Genomic DNA, 16,315 nt, shown 5'->3' on the forward strand with positions numbered 1-16,315 from the left:
TGAATACATGGAGATTACTCATTGGTTTATGCTTGAAAGGGTGGGATTTTAAAGCTGGGGCTTACAGGTCATAGGTAGATTTAAAGATTTCCTGATTCGCAATTGGTTAGGGAAGAATAACTTTGTTTAAAATTTGGGGGTCAGCAGAAAAATGTTACCTGGGTAGAGGAAGTGACTTCAAGTCCTTCAGGAAGAAACCTAAAACAAAGGAGGATAATTAGAGTACAGTCTTCACTTCTGCTTTACCTAGTGTCTAAGTACCAGGGAATTCCTTTAGTGGGGGCCCAAGACTTTGAATGACAATTTAGGGACAAATTCAAAGGTGCTATCCTAGCTTTTTTGCCTAGTTTGTTTTGTTTGAGACAGTCTCCATCTGTCACTTAGGCTGGAGTGCAGTGGCTTGATCACTGCTAACAGCAGCCTACATCTCCCAGGCCCATGGGATCCTCCCATCTCAGCCTCCCGAATAGCTGGGACTACAAGTGTGAGCCACCACACCCATCTAATTTCATTTTTTTTTTTTTTGAGACGGAGCCTCGCTCTGTCGCCCAGGCTGGAGTGCAGTGGCACAGTCTTGGCTGGGATTACAGGCATGCGTCACCACGCCCGGTTACTTTTGCATTTTTAGTAGAGATGAGGTTTCACCATATTGGCCAGGCTGGTCTGGAACTCCTCACCTTGTGATCTACCTGCCTTGGCCTCCCAAAGTGCTGGGATTACAAGCATGAACCACCATGCCTGGCCACACCCACCTAATTTCTTAATTTTTTGTAGAGACCTGGTCTCCCTGTGTTGCCCACGGTACTCTGGAACTCCAGGGTTCAAACAGTCCTGCCTTGGCCTCCCAAAGTGCTGAAATTACAGGCATGAGCCACCATGACTGCTATCTAGTTTTCATGGGAAAACAAATATTTCTGAAATTTTAACTTTTTTGGCTATTGTATTAGGCTATTATTGTTTTCTTGTTTAATACATTGTATATTTATTCCTGGGACTAGTTTGGTATGTGGAATTTATTTCTTCTTTTTGAGACAGAGTCTCGCTCTTGTCACCCAGGTTGCAATGGGCTCAGCTCACTGCAACATCCACCTCCTGGGTTCAAGCAATTCTACTGCCTCAGCCTTCTGAGTAGCTGGGACTACAGGCGTGTGCCACCGTGCCTGGCTGAATTTTATACTTTTATTTTTTTGAGATGGAGTCTTGCTCTGTCACGAGGCTGGAGTGCAGTGGCGCGATCTCGGCTCACTGCAACCTCCACCACCCTGATTCAAGGGATTCTCTTGCCTCAGCTTCCTGAGTAGCTGGGACTACGGGCGCGCGCCACCACACCTGGCTAATTTTTGTATTTTTAGTAGAGACGGGGTTTTACTATGTTGGCTGGGATGGTCTTGATCTGGTATTACAGGCATGATCCACCACTCCCGGCCTGTTTTTTTTTTTTTTTTTTTTTGAGACAGAGTCTCGCTCTGTCACCCAGGCTGGAGTGCAATGGCACAATCTCGTCTCACTGCAACCTCTGCCTTGTGGGTTGAAGCAATTCTCCTGCCTCAGCCTCCCGAGTAGCTGAGATTATAGGCGCCCGCCACCACACCTGGCTAATTTGTTTGTACTTTTAGTAGAGACGGGGTTTCACTATGTTGTCCAGACTGGTCTCGAACTCCTGACCTTGTGACCTACCTGCCTCGGCCTCTCAAAGTGCTGGGATTACAGGCGTGAGCCACATTCTCGGCCAAATTTTTTTTTTTTTTGAGACGGAGTTTTGCTCTTTTGCCCAGGCTGGAGTGAAGTGGTGTGATCTTGGTTCACTGCAACTTCTACCTCCCGGGTTCAAGCGATTCTCCTGCCTCAGCCTCCTGAGTAGCTGAGATTACAGGTGCCCGCCACCACGCCCAGCTAATTTTTGTATATTTAGTAGAGATGAGGTTTCACCATATTGGCCAGGTTGGTCTCGAACTCCTGACCTCAGGTGATCCACCTGTCTCAGCCTCCTAAAGTGCTGGGGTTAGAGGCATGAGCCACCGTGCCCTGCCATATTTAGGCACTATTAATTTTGTAAAACATCCAGGTGTGGTGTCATGTGTCTATGGTCATTGCTTGTCAAGAAGCTGAGTCAGGAGGATTACTTTAGCGTGGGAGTTTAATGCTGCACTGTTCCCCAGCCTGGACTAGGTAGGAAGATCTTGTCTCTAAAAATAAAGAAAAATAGCTCACGCCTGTAATCCCAGCACTTTGGGAGGCCGAGACGGGCGGATCACGAGGTCAGGAGATCGAGACCATCCTGGCTAACACTGTGAAACCCCGTCTGTACTAAAAAAAATACAAAAAATTAGCTGGGCGCAGTGGCGGGCGCCTGTAGTCCCAGCGACTCAGGAGGCTGAGGCAGGAGAATGGCATGAACCCAGCAGGCGGAGCTTGCAGTGAGTGGAGATCGCGCCACTGCACTCCAGCCTGGGATACAGAGGGAGATTCCGTCTCAAAAAAAAAAAAAAAGAAAGAAAGAAAAAAGAAAAATAAATAAACGAATAAAATTTTAAAATAATCAAAAAGTAGAAATGAAAGCCGGGCGTGGTTGCTCACGCCTGCATCAATCCCAGCACTGTGTGGGAGGTCAAGGTGGCCAGATCACTGGAGCCCAGGAGTTTAAGACCAGCCTGGGCAACATAGTGAGAATTTGTGTCTACAAACTAATACAAAAATTAGCCAGGCATGGTGGCATGGGCCTGTGGTTCCAGCTACTCAGGAGGCTGAGGTGAGAGGATTGCTTGAATCCAGGAGGTAGAGGTTGCAGTGAGCTGAGATCACGCTAGTGCACTCCAGTCTGGATGACAGGTGAGACTCTGTCTCCAAAAAAATAAAAAATTAAACAAATAGAAGTGAAAATTAAGCTACTGAAAAGAAAACTTGCTATACAACATAAGTCTCCTTTGCCTCTGCGTGACCTCATTGGCCTAGCTATGGTCCCATTTATAGTCAGTTTTCCATAAGGGAAATAACAATTGCTTAGCTACCTTTGGAGGACGAAAAAGTATCAGTGGAAGTAGCAGTGTACCTGGCAGAACATTACCAGAGGGAAGAAGCAGAGTAGAAAGTTTTGTTTTTTTTTTTTTGAGACGACGTCTCATTCTTGTACCCCAGGCTGAAGTGCAGTGGCGTGATCTCGGCTCACTGCAACCTCCACCTCCTGGGTTCAAGTGATTCTCCTGCCTCAGTCTCCCAAGTAGCAGGGATTACAGGTGCGTACCATCATGCCCAGCTAATTTTTTGTATTTTAAGTAGAGATGGGGTTTCACCATGTTGGCCAGGCTGGTCTTGAACTCCTGACCTCAGGTAATCTGCCTGCCTCGGACTCCCAAAGTGTGGGGATTACAGGCATGAGCCACTGTGCCCAGCCTTTTGTTTTTTGTGTTTTTTTTTTTTTTTTTTTTTTAAGATATAGTCTCACTCTGTCACCCAGGCTGGAGTGCAGTGGTGAGATCTCAGCTCACTGCAGCCTCCACCTCCCAGGTTCAGGTGATTCTCATGCCTCGGCCTCCTGAGTAGCTGGGACTACAGGTGGGCACCACCACACCCACCTAATTGTTTTTTTTTTTTTTTTGAGACGGAGTTTGCTCTTGTTGTCCAGGCTGGAGTGCAATGGCGCAATCTCGGCTCACCGCAACCTCCGCCTCCTAGGTTCAAGCGATTCTCCTGCCTCAGCCTCCCTCCTTCCTCAGCCTCTCAGTACCTGGGATTACAGGCATGCACCAGCATACCCAACTAATTTTGTATTTTTAATAGAGACGGAGTTTCTCCATGTTGGTCAGGCTAGTCTTGAACTCCCAACCTCAGATGATCCGCCCATCTCAGCCTCCCGAAGTGCTGGGATTACAGGCGTGAGCCACCGCGCCCAGCCCACACCCAGTTTGTGTGATTTTAGTAGAGATAGGGTTTCACTGTGTTGGCCAGGCTGGTCTATAACTCCTTACCTTACATGATCTGCCATCCTTGGCCCCCTAAAGTGTTGAGATTACAGGCGTGAGCCACTGCACCTGGCCCTCAGGGTGGAAAGTTCTTTAGATCACATTATTGCTGTACTCAGTTTCCATGGCTGAGGATATAATGCTATCAGTTAAATCAATAGGGAATGGCACTTCCACTTGAGGGAACAATTAGTTAACTTTCAACAAATTGTCCTTTTCTGGTCATTTAGTGTCTGTATGTGAATTCCAACATCATTACTGCCAGCAGCTAAAATTATGATTCCATATCTGAAGTCACCTTTGCAAAAAAAGTATAACATAAGTCTACCTTGTCTCAGAGTGACGCCATCAACCTAGACATGTTTTCATCTTTGCACAGTCTTCCATAAGGGAAGTAATTGCTTAGCGACATTTGGAGGAGGAAAAAGTGGCAGTGGAAGTAGTAAGGTGCCTGGCAGGACTTCACTAGAGAGAAGAAGCAGAGTGGGAACATTCTTTAGATCACATATCATTGCTATACTCAGTTTCCATGGCTCAAGAAATAGTGCTTTCAGTTAAATCAAAAGAGTGCCACTTCTACCTGATGGAGCAGTTAGTAAATCCTCAACCAATTATCCTGTTCCAGTGATTTAGTTGCTGTATATAAATTCCAACATAAATGTTGCCAGGAGCTAAAATTATGACTCTACATCTGAAAACTCCTTTGCAAGAATTATAACAGTGAAAATGACAGTGAAAGAGATCAGATCTAAGCGACTCCAGCTTTTCTTTAGCCTCCAAGCTACCCTTGTTCATTCCTGGATATAGGTCTTACTAATATTAGAAGGAGTTTAGTTTAGCTTTAAAGCAAAAGTCATAACTGCCACTTCCCAAAAGAAATCATCCCCTTGCTTGGGAACCAGATTGCCTTTGTAAAACTAAGAAATCAGCCACATGATTAGAAATTATGGTTCAGGAAATATGCGGCCAGAGGACACAAGATTCCCAACCTTGCCACTTGCTCCTGTGGATAATATTGTTGTAAGACGTAAGATTGGTGTTTGAAGTATTTCTGAGACCCTTCATTCTGATGGATTAGCTGGCATCACACAGACCAATAAACTGGCTCACTTGCTCCAGTGGTCGCTAGCCAAGAACTGACTCAGTGCAAGAAGACAGCTTAGACTCCCTGTGATACATCCTTTTCGCGACCAATCAGCATTCTCCATTTTCCAGCCTCCTGCTCACCAAATTATCTTTAAAAACCCCACCCTCAGTCGGGTGCGGTGGCTCACGCCTGTAATCCCAGCACTTCCATAGGCCGAGGCGGGCAGATCATGAGGTCAGGAGTTTGAGACCAGTCTGACCAACATGGTGAAACCCTGTCTCTACTAAAATACAAAAATTAGCCGGGCGTGGTGGGGCGCGCCTGTAATCCCAGCTACTCAGGAGGCTGAGACAGGAGAATCGCTTGAACCCGGGAGGCGGAGGTTGCAGTGAACCGTGATTGCGCCACTGCTGTCCAGCATGGGCGACAGCGAGACTCCGTCTCAAAAACAAAGCAAAACAAAACCTAGCCTCCCAATTTTTAGGGAGGCAGAACTGAATAAAAATAAAACTCTGGTCTTTCATTTAGCCGGCTCTATTGCAATTCCCTTTTTTTTCCTTCGGAGACAGGGTCTCACTCTGATACCTAGGCTGCTAAAATCACAGCCCACTTTGGCCTCGACCTTTCTGGGCTCAGGCGATCCTGTCATCTCAGCCTTCCAAGTAGCTGGGACTACAAACATGCACCACCATGCCCGACTAATTTTTGTATTTTTTGTAGGTGGGGTTTTGCTATGTTACCCAAGCTGGTCTCAAGTTCCTGGGCTCAAGCAATCTGCCCTGCCTGCCTTGACTTCCCAAAGTGGTGGGGTTACAGGTATGAGCTACTCCCCTGCACAAGCTAGTTTCTATTCAACAGTACTCTATGGCGGGGGTCCCCGACCCCCGGTCCATGGCCTGTAAGAACCAGTCCGCCCAGCAGGAGGTGAGCGGCTGGCGGGCGAGCCAGCGGGCATTATCGCCAGAGCTATGCTTCCTGTCAGATCAGCAGAGGCGTTAGTGCGTCATAGAAGCCCGAACCCTATTGTGAGCTGCGCATGCGAGGGATCTAGGTTAGGTTTGCCTTACGAGGATCAAATGCCTGATGATCTGAGGTGGAAGTTTCATCCCGAAACTATCTGCCCCCGTAGGAGAACTGTCTTCCACGAAACCGGTTCTGGTGCTAAAAAGGTTACAGACGTCTGGCTTAAAGAATCTATCGCTAGATCCTGTCAAACCGGTTCTCAGAGCCCCGTTACCAAGGGCTTCTACTGTCACTCACGGCTGAGAGGGCGGGGCCCAGCGCCTCGTCCAATCAGGGGCGCCGGGCGGGGCCCTGCCAACTGTCCATCTGGGAGGGCGAAGGCCTTGCTCTCCTCCAGGCGGCGGGCTGAGGTTGGGAATCTGGCTTTCCCCTCCCAGAGGGTTCAGGTGCCTCTGCCATAGCTTCTGTCGCCTGTGCTGTGACCCGCACTGGTCGTGGGAGTCACCTGAAAGGCAAGAAATGGTGAGCGTGCGGGCCAGGATTCCCGAGACGGGGAAGGAGCTGGTTGGAACTGGCCGGAACCGGCTGTGGTGGGACCCGGGTCTCCCCGCGGCGACTCCGGGGTTTGGGACCCGAATTCCCTTGGGACAGCTCGGCCCTTGGTCCCCTTGGCCCCACGGTGGGGCTGGGCCGGCAGCCGGGACCCGGGCGTCTCGTCCCGTCCCTGCGCAGCGACTGTCACCCAGTTCCCAGAGCCCTCTCTGGGCAGCTCCGCGCCCACTGCCCCGCGTCTCCCCAGATTGTGCGGGGACCACGCGAGGGTCATGGGGGGACCTGCCTCGGGTGTGGGGTTTGTGTAGGAGGAGGGTGGGCTGTGGGGTCCCCAGTAGCTCCTTTCTCCTCTTAAAAATTAAACTGAGACACTTTAACAATTAAAGAGTTTTGCTTCTCAGAATAGGGTTTTTAAAAAATATATTAATAATTAAAGAGTTCCTTTGAGATTCCTGAATGATAAACACCCAGTCCTGGCTTGTAATTTGTTAACGGAAAATGCCAAACTGTGTAAAATAACTTAAAAGAAATTTATTCAGAGCCAAATAGGAGAGGGCTCACAACCCCAGGAGGCCTGGGGTAAGTGGTCCCGAGGCGGCTTAAGACAGTTTGTTTTCATTCATTTCAGGGAGACAGGAATTGCAGGGAAAATTATGCATCAATGCCTGGAAGGTGTGAGTTCCTTTGGCAGAAAGGGCGGGACCTGTGGAAGGGGGCTTAGAAGGACAGATTCTGTAGGTGGCCGTTGGTGGAGAGTGAAGCTTTGTTTAAAATTTCCAGGAGGTAGGAAGGAATGCTTCAGTGAAGAGGGTCTGGTATCTGTCATGTGATTTCATCTCAGCCAAAACAAAAGACCTGTTTCTTTAGATTTTATGAATTCTAAGATTTGACTTACCTCTTGCCTTGCGTGGCCTTAGGTCTTGTTTGTAATTTGGTATCTTATTGTCACAGAGAGTCTGCCTTTCCAGTCAGCTGATGTCTATTTTAACGTGAAGATGGATCAGTGGCTATGTGTAAACTCCTAAAGGAAGCGGATATAATGAGGCCTGTCGGAAGGTTAATCTGTAGTCAGGTGTGGGAAGGTTCCAGCTGGCTCTTTCCAGTGTCTGTCAGGTGACTCAATTCCAGAATCACATTAAAGTTCAAGATAATCTGGAGTTCCAACAGCTTAAATTTTTGAATTACTTTTTTTCACAGACCATATAGCGGAAATTTTTTGGTTGTATAATCAGAGGTTACTCGACCAATTGTACCTGGTTAAGCCCATATTTCATTTCCCAATAAATTAGTAACTTCTTATTGCTTTCTCAGGCCACATACTGTCACATAAGTTAGTAATTTATATGAATAGCATTTGAATTTGATTTCCATGTGCTTGGTTCCGAGATCTTAGAGTACTATAGGCAGTTAAGTTTAATTACTTCTTATTCAAAATTTTCAACACTCCCCAGTTGACTGGTACTTCTCTGCATTTTCTAAATATATGGGAAGGGAGATCTCAAACCCTCCACCCTGTGACCCTGGCCTACCTCTGGAGAGCTTGCAGTACAATACTAAAATTTCAGTTCCTTTCTAAAATTTCCAGACACCAACTCTCCTTCTTCAATTCGTAATATCAACTATTTGTTTTTGTTTTTTTGTGTGTGTGTGGTTTTTTTTTTTTTGGAGACGGAGTCTCGCTCTGTTGCCCAGGCTGGAGTGCAGTGGCGCGATCTCGGCTCACTGCAAGCTCCGCCTCCTGGGTTCACGCCATTCTCCTGCCTCAGCCTCCCAGTAGGTGGGACTACAGGCGCCCGCCACCATACCTGGCTAATTTTTTGTACTTTTAGTAGAAACGGGGTTTCACTGTATTAGCCAGGATGCTTTTCATCTCCTGACCTCGTGATCCACCAGCCTTGGCCTCCCAAAGTGCTGGGATTACAGGCGTGAGCCACTGCGCCCGGCCCGTTTTTTGTTTTTGAGACGGAGTCTTGCTCTGTCGCCCAGGCTGGAGTGTAGTGGCATGATCTCCACCACTGCAGGCTCCACCTCCCAGGTTCATGCCATTCTCCTGCCTCAGTCTGGTAAGTGAAAATGCACTGGCCAGATGCAGTGGCTCATGCCTATAATCCCAACACTTTGGGAGGTTGAGGTGGGTAGATCACTTGAGGCCAGGAGTTTGAGACAGCCAGGTCAATACGGTGAAACCTTGGCTCTACTAGAAATACAAAAGAAATTAGCCAGGTGTGGTGGCACACACCTGTAGTCCCAGCTACTCCAGAGGCTGAAGCCCGAGAATTGCTTGGACCTGGGAGGTGGATTCTGCACTGAGCCAAGATCGCACCATTGCACTCCAGCCTGGGCAAGTGAGCGAGACTCTGTCTCAAGAGAAAAAAAAAAAAAAAAAGAAAATGCACTTGGGGCACACGGGGCACAGTGCAGTGTTGTTGGAAAATAGTCATTCAGGCCGGGCGCGGTGGCTCAAGCCTGTAATCCCAGCACTTTGGGAGGCCGAGGCGGGTGGATCACGAGGTCAGGAGATCGAGACCATCCTGGCTAACACGATGAAACCCCGTCTCTACTAAAAAATGCAAAAAACTAGCCGGGCGAGGTGGCGGGCGCCTGTAGTCCCAGCTACTGGGGAGGCTGAGGCAGGAGAATGGCATGAACCCAGGAGGCGGAGCTTGCAGTGAGCTGAGATCCGGCCACTGCATTCCAGCCTGGGCATCAGAACAAGACTCCGTCTCAAAAAAAAAAAAAAAAAAAAAAAGAAAATAGTCATTCAGCACTTCAGTGAGCAGGAGGAGCATAGAGAAATGTCCCATGTGATAAGCTGGCCTGTGCTGACACTTGAGTCAAACATCACTGTGTTCTAGTCAGCATTGCCCCTCTGTGGGTTTGTCTTTTTGTAAATAATTGTTCACTTATTGCAGCTTCAGGTTTTTTGTTAATTGTGAATTGCAGTTTTCACTAGAGCTTGCAAAATAAGAAAATTTTACACACAGGCCAGAAAGAGGTAGATTTCAGAAAAAAGATGGCTGGATGCAGTGGCTCACGCCTGTAACCCCAGCACTTTGGGAGGCCAAGGCAGGTGGATCACATGAGGTCAGGAGTTCAAGACCAGCCTGGCCAACACGATGAAACCCTGTCTCTACTAAAAATACAAAAGTTAGCTGGGTGTAGTGGCACATGCCTGTAATCCCAGCTACTCGGGAGACTGAGGCACGAGAATCCCTTGAACCTGGGAGGTAGAGGCTGCAGTGAGCTGACATCGTGCCATTGTACTCCAGCCTGTGCTATAGAGCAAGTCTCCATCTCAAAAAAAAAAAAAAAAATCTCTATTTAGTCTTATATTCCATTTCTTAATATGTTTTTTTCTTGTCTACAGGCAGTGTAGTGCATTTCTCAGGTGTATCCTTTTGTTGTGGGTGATTTCCAATGGCATTATAGGGACTAGTTTTAGGAATGCTATTGGAGAAAAATAGGGAAAGTTTACTATTATAACTGGAGAAAAATGAAATAATTTCCACAAGAAAATATGGTAGATTGGTGAATTACAAAGAGTACCCAAAATATCAGTTCTGGCCGGGCACGGTGGCTCATGCCTGTCATCCCAACACTTTGGGAGGCTGAGGCATGCAGTTCACCAGGTCAGGAGATGGAGACCATCCTGGCCAACATGGTGAAACCCTGTCTCTACTAAAAATACAAAAAATTAGCCAGGCATGCTGGCACACGCCCGTAGTTCCTGCTACTTGGGAGGCTGAGGCAGGAGAATAGGTTGAACATGGGAGGCAGAGGTTGCAGTGAGCCGAGATCGCGCCAGTGCACTCCAGCCTGGGTGACTGGAAAAAAAATCAGTTATTCTTCTTTGCAGGATGGAGGACTTTTTTCAAAAAGGGTCTTGCTGTCACCCAGGCTGGAGTGTACTGGTGTGATCACAGTTCACTGCAGCCTTGACTTCCTGGGCTCAAGCAATCATCCTACCTGAGCCTTCCGAGTAGCTGGGACCACAGGTGCATGCCACTCTGCCTAGCTAATTATTTTTTGTAGGGATGAGGTCTTCCTATATTGCCCAGATTTCGTGTCTTATTTCCACAAAGAGTCTGTTTTGTCTTTTGATATTACTTTATGTATTTATTTTTTAGACAGAGTCTCACTGTGTTGCCTAGGCTGAAGTGCAGTGGCATGATCTTGGCTCACTGCAACCTCCACCTCCCTGGGTCCAAGCGATTCTTGTGCCTCAGCCTCCCAAGTAGCTGGTGCCTGCCACCACCCCCAGCTAATTTTTTTTTTTTTTAGTTGAGAAGGGGTTTCGCCATGCTGGCTAGGCTGATCTTGAATTCCTGACCTCAAGTGATCTGCCCCCCTTGGCATCCCAAAGTGCTGGGATTACAGGTGTGAGCCACTGTGCCTGGCTTGGTATCTATTTTAACATGAATGTTGCTCAGTTGCTGTGTCTTTTTTTTTTTTTTTTTTTTGAGATAGAGTCGCACTCTGAACAAGCTGGAGTGCAGTGGCGCGATCTCAGCTCACTGCAACCTCTGCCTCTTGGGTTCAAGTGAATCTCTTGCCTCAGCCTCCCAAATAGCTGGGACTACAGGTGCGCACCACCACGCCCAGATAATTTTTGTATTTTTAGTAGAGATGGGGTTTCACCATGTTGACCAAGATGATCTCAATCTCTTGACCTCGTGATCTGCGTGCTTCGGCCTCCCAAAATGCTGGGATTACAGGCGTGAGCCAACCACACCACTGCAACCTCCACCTCCCAGGTTCAAGTGATCCTCCTGCCTCAGCTTCCCAAATAGCTGTGACCACACCCAGCTAATTTTTGTATTTTTCATAGAGATGGGGTTTCACCATGTTGCTCAGGCTTGTCTCGAACTCCTGAGCTCAAGTAATCCTCCTGCCTCCACCTCCAAAAGTGCTAGGATTACAGGCATAAGCCAGTATGCCCAGCTCTTTTAGTTATTTCAAAATGTACAATATATTATTTGTTACTGTGGTCAATCTGTTGTGCTTGCAAATTCTAGGTCTTATTCATTCTGTGTTTTGTACCCACGGACCCTCTCCATTGCTCTGTATTTCCATCTCTCTGTTAATATCATGTTCTCTTTGTTAGTATAGATCTCAAAGCTGTGATGTATTCTGGGGATAGTGCCTGTCTATCTTAGTTATCTTGGGGTTTTATATCAAATTCCCATAGACTGGGTGACTCAAAGAATAAAGATTTCTAGGCCGGGCGCGGTGGCTCACGCCTGTAATCCCAGCACTTTGGGAGGCTGAGGCAGGCGGATCACGAGGTCAAGAGATCAAGACCATCCTGGCTAACATGGTGAAACCCCATCTCTACTAAAAATACAAAAAATTAGCTGGGCATGCTGGTGCGCACCTGTAGTCCCAGCTACTCAGGAGGCTGCGGTAGGAAGATCACTTGAACCTGGGAGGCAGAGGTTTCAGTAAGCCGAGATCAAGCCATGTCACTCCATCCTGGTGACAGAGTGAGACTCTATCTCAAAAAAAAAAAAAAAAGAATAAACATTTATTTCTGACAGTTCTGGAAGTTGTGAAGTCCATGTTCAGGGTACTGACAGATCTGGTGCCTGGTAAGAGCCTACATCCTGGTTTGCAGATGGCTTTTTTTTTTTTTGAGACAGAATCTTGCTCTGTCGCCCAGGCTATAGTACGGTGGTGTGATCTTGGCTCACTGCAACCTCTGCCTCCCAGGTTCAAGCAATTCTCCTGCCTCAGTCTCCTGAGTAGCTGGGATTACAGGTGCCTGCTACCATGCTCAGCTAATTTTTTGTATTTTTTAATAGAGACAGGGTTTCACCATCTTGGCCAGGCTGGTCTCGAACTCCTGACCTCGTGATCCACCCGCCTCAGGCTCCCAAAGTGCTGGGATTACATGTGTGAGCCACTGCGCCAGGTCAGCTAATTTTTTATTTTTTCACATGATAGAGAGAAAAAGGAAGCAGGCTATCCCGTGTCTCATAAGATAACTAATCCCATTCACGAGGGATCTACTCTGATGCTTTAATCTAATTCTAATGACTTCTCAGAGATGCCATCTTAATTCCATCGTATTACAGGTTAGGGTGTCACTGTATGATTTGGAGTGGGAAAATGCAAACATTTATGTCATAACATCCCTTAGTCATATTTTATACAACATCCTGGCTATTCTTTTTTTTTTCTTTTTCCGAGGCAGAGTCTTGCTCTGTCACCCAGGCTGGAGTGCAGTGGTGCAATCTCGGCTCACTGCAACCTCTGCCTCTCGGGTTCAAGTGATTCTCCCTGCCTCAGCCTCACGAGTAGCTGGGACTACAGGCACATGCTAGCATGCACGGCTAATTTTTGTATTTTTAGTAGAGAGGGGTTTCACCATGTTGGCCAGGCTGGTCTTGAACTCCTGACCTCAGGTGATCTGCCCACCTCCGCCTCCCAAAGTGCTGGGATTACAGGTGTGAGCTACCGCGCCCAGCTTATCCTGGCTGTTCTTAGTCATTGTCTTCTATTTCAGTGTTTAGAAGTAGTTTTTCTTTTTCTTTTTTTTTTTTTTTTGAGGCGGAGTCTCGCTCTGTCGCCCGGACTGGAGTGCAGTGGCCGGATCTCAGCTCACTGCAAGCTCCGCTTCCCGGGTTTACGCCATTCTCCTGCCTCAGCCTCCCGAGTAGCTGGGACTACAGGCGCCCGCCACCTCGCCCGGCTAGTTTTTGTATTTTTAGTAGAGACGGGGTTTCACTGTGTTAGCCAGGATGGTCTCGATCTGCTGACCTCGTGATCCGCCCGTCTCGGCCTCCCAAAGTGCTGGGATTACAGGCTTGAGCCACCGCGCCCGGCCAGAAGTAGTTTTTCTTAATTTCAATGAGGAAACAAACCTGCTTGTGCATTTCATGGAATATAATAAAATACTAGATGTAGTTCAGAGAGATTATATCACAGTGACAATCAGTGTGTGTTTAAGGACATATAACATCTTTACATTTATTACATTTTTCCATTGATATCTTTGCATGGGTCCTTTTTGCATAATCATTTTATATCCTTTCTGAGACTTTTTGGGACTTCAAGAAAAATAATTGCTTTTGGATGCTGAGGTGGGAGAATGGCTTCAGCCCGGGAGTTTGAGACCAGCCTGGGCAACATAAAGAGACCCTGTCTCGACAAAAATTAAGAAATTCGCCATGTGTGGCGGCAGGAGCCTATATTATCATCTACTCAGGAAGGGAGAGCTAGCTTGAGCCTGGGAAGTCAAGGCTACAGTGAGCTGTCATCATGCCCCTGCACCATAGCGTGGGTGACAGAGCAAGAACCTGTCCTTAAACAAAACAAAGATAATAAAAACATTTTTAAAAAGAAAATTAATTGTAATACAACTTTGTTTTAATAGGCTATATTGTCTTTTTAAAAATTATATTCAACAGGTTGTTGCTGGTATTTCCATGTGCACTGATAGTCATTTCTGCATAGAGTTTCCACTCTAGAAACTAAAAATATTACATATGGTCAAAACACATAAAACAGGCCGGGCGCGGTGGCTCAAGCCTGTAATCCCAGCACTTTGGGAGGACGAGACGGGTGGATCACGAGGTCAGGAGATCGAGACCATCCTGGCTAACATGGTGAAACCCCGTCTCTACTAAAAATACAAAAACTAGCCGGGCGAGGTGGCAGGCGCCTGTAGTCCCAGCTACTAGGGAGGCTGAGGCAGGAGAATGGCGTAAACCCAGGAGGCGGAGCTTGCAGTGAGCTGAGATCCGGCCACTGCACTCCAGTCCGGGCGACAGAGCAAGACTCTGCCTCAAAAAAAAAAAAAAAAAACACATAAAACAATTTCACAGTGATCCAAAATATTGATGGAGCCAGTACTGTGAATGATAATTATTGTTTTCTTATTTTCTTATAGTTTCATAACCTTGATATGCATCCCTATCGGTATATTTTATTTTTACTTTTTTTTTATGCAGTTGATATCAGATATGTGATATTTTATATCATATTTTATTTTTACTTAGTAACGAACCTTCCATGGAATGGTAGTTCACTTTCTTGATTTATGGATTTTGTTTTTTACGACAGTAGTCATTTGACCATAACATTGAGCAGATAATCTATACGGGTCCCACTTTTTTTTTCTTAGGTCATAGTTCTTCCTATGATACTTCAGTCCCAGGTACTCGGGAGGCTGTGGTGGGAGGATCACTTGAGCCCAGGTGGTTGAAGCCACAGTGAAATATGATCATGCCACTGCACTCCAGACTGAGTGACAGAGTGAGACCCTGTCTCAAAAAAACAAAATTGAAAAAAACAAAGATAAAAGAGTATATGGTCATGCCACTCTGAATGCACCTGATCTTAGCAGCTAAGCAGGTTCAGGCCAGGTTAGCACATGGTTTGTAGAATTCCTGGGAATACTGGTTGCTATAGGCTTCAAAAAAAAGAGAAATTGCAAGGAGAATTCACCAAATGGAAGAAAGACATGCAAATTCTATACCTGGTCCTGACATATATCTATATCAGCTGAAGCCTAAGTACCGAGACCAGCTTGGTCATGGAGACCCTAACCCAATGGCGCTACAGGAATTCAAGACACACACAGAGAAATATAGAGTGTGGAGTGGGAAATCAGGGGGCTGACAGCCTTCAGAGCTGAGAGCCACAAACAGAGATTTACCCACATATTTATTGACAGCAAGCCAGTGATAAGCATTGTGTCTGTAGATTATAGATTAACTAAAATTATTCCTTACGGGAAACAAAGGGATGGGCTCTGGCTAGTTATCTGCAGCAGGAACATGTCCTTAAGACACAGATCGCTCATGCTATTTGTGGTTTAGGAACACCTTTAAGTGGTTTTCCACCCTGGATGGGCCAAGTGTTTCTTGCCCTCATTCCGGTAAACCAACAACCTTCAGCATGGGCATCATAGCCATCATGAACATGTCACAGTTCAACCCATAGGTTGTATAACTGAATTAATGGCTCTTAAGTCAGTTAACATTCTCCATTTACATGATTTTCTCTTAATTACAAAACTGGAGAATTCCAAGGGGAAAATGTTGGCGCTCTGTCCTTTTTCTAATTGTTCAGTAACTAGGTCCTCTAAAGCCTCTGGTTTCTCTTTACTTAGTGGCCATTGTTTTATCCAAATTGGCTTATCTGTTAACCATTTTGAAAGTATAGGTTCCAGGCCAGGCGCGGTGGCTCAAGCCTGTAATCCCAGCACTTTGGGAGGCCAAGACGGGCGGATCACGAGGTCAGGAGATCGAGACCATCCTGGCTAACACGGTGAAACCCCGTCTCTACTAAAAAAATACAAAAATCTAGCCGGGCGAGGTGGCGGGCGCCTGTAGTCCCAGCTACTCGGGAGGCTGAGGCAGGAGAATGGCGTAAACCCGGGAGGCGGAGCTTGCAGTGAGCTGAGATCCGGCCACTGCACTCCAGCCGGGAGAGCGAGACTCCGTCTCAAAAAAAAAAAAAACTAGCCGGGCGAGGTGGCAGGCGCCTGTAGTCCCAGCTACTCGGGAGGCTGAGGCAGGAGAATGGTGGGAACCCAGGAGGCGGAGCTTGCAGTGAGCTGAGACCCGGCCACTGCGCTCCAGCCTGGGCCACAGAGTGAGACTCCGTCTCAAAAAAAAAAAAAGAAAGTATAGGTTCTGGAGGCTTAACAGTGGCCACCATCAAAAATGGTATCCTAAACCTTGGTGGGAACTTTGTCTTTCCCTTGAAGCAGTTCCTTCAAACCTTGCAAATTTTTTCCTAGTCTCAT

The 16,315-nt window shown here is 46.9% G+C and overlaps 1 protein-coding gene across 4 annotated transcripts in view; it reads left to right on the forward strand.

Annotated features, from left to right (window-relative positions):
- ZNF433 (zinc finger protein 433) overlaps nucleotides 1–16,315 on the forward strand; it is an 83,074-nt gene that overhangs the window by 54,505 nt on the left and 12,254 nt on the right. For 2 of the 4 annotated variants that reach the window (XM_033195415.1, XM_033195416.1), the window contains exon 1: nucleotides 5,912–6,531. The exons of 1 other annotated variant lie outside the window; for it this stretch is intronic. In XM_033195415.1, the coding sequence (XP_033051306.1) occupies nucleotides 6,529–6,531 (3 nt within the window). In that variant the 5' untranslated portion in view covers nucleotides 5,912–6,528. Of the gene's footprint in view, nucleotides 1–5,911; nucleotides 6,532–16,315 lie in introns of those variants that run through there. One more of the 4 variants, XM_033195421.1, reaches the window with a different exon arrangement.

Source organism: Trachypithecus francoisi, unplaced genomic scaffold, assembly GCF_009764315.1.
Source record: "Trachypithecus francoisi isolate TF-2019V2 unplaced genomic scaffold, Tfra_2.0 Lachesis_group5, whole genome shotgun sequence".
Lineage (NCBI taxonomy): Eukaryota > Metazoa > Chordata > Mammalia > Primates > Cercopithecidae > Trachypithecus > Trachypithecus francoisi.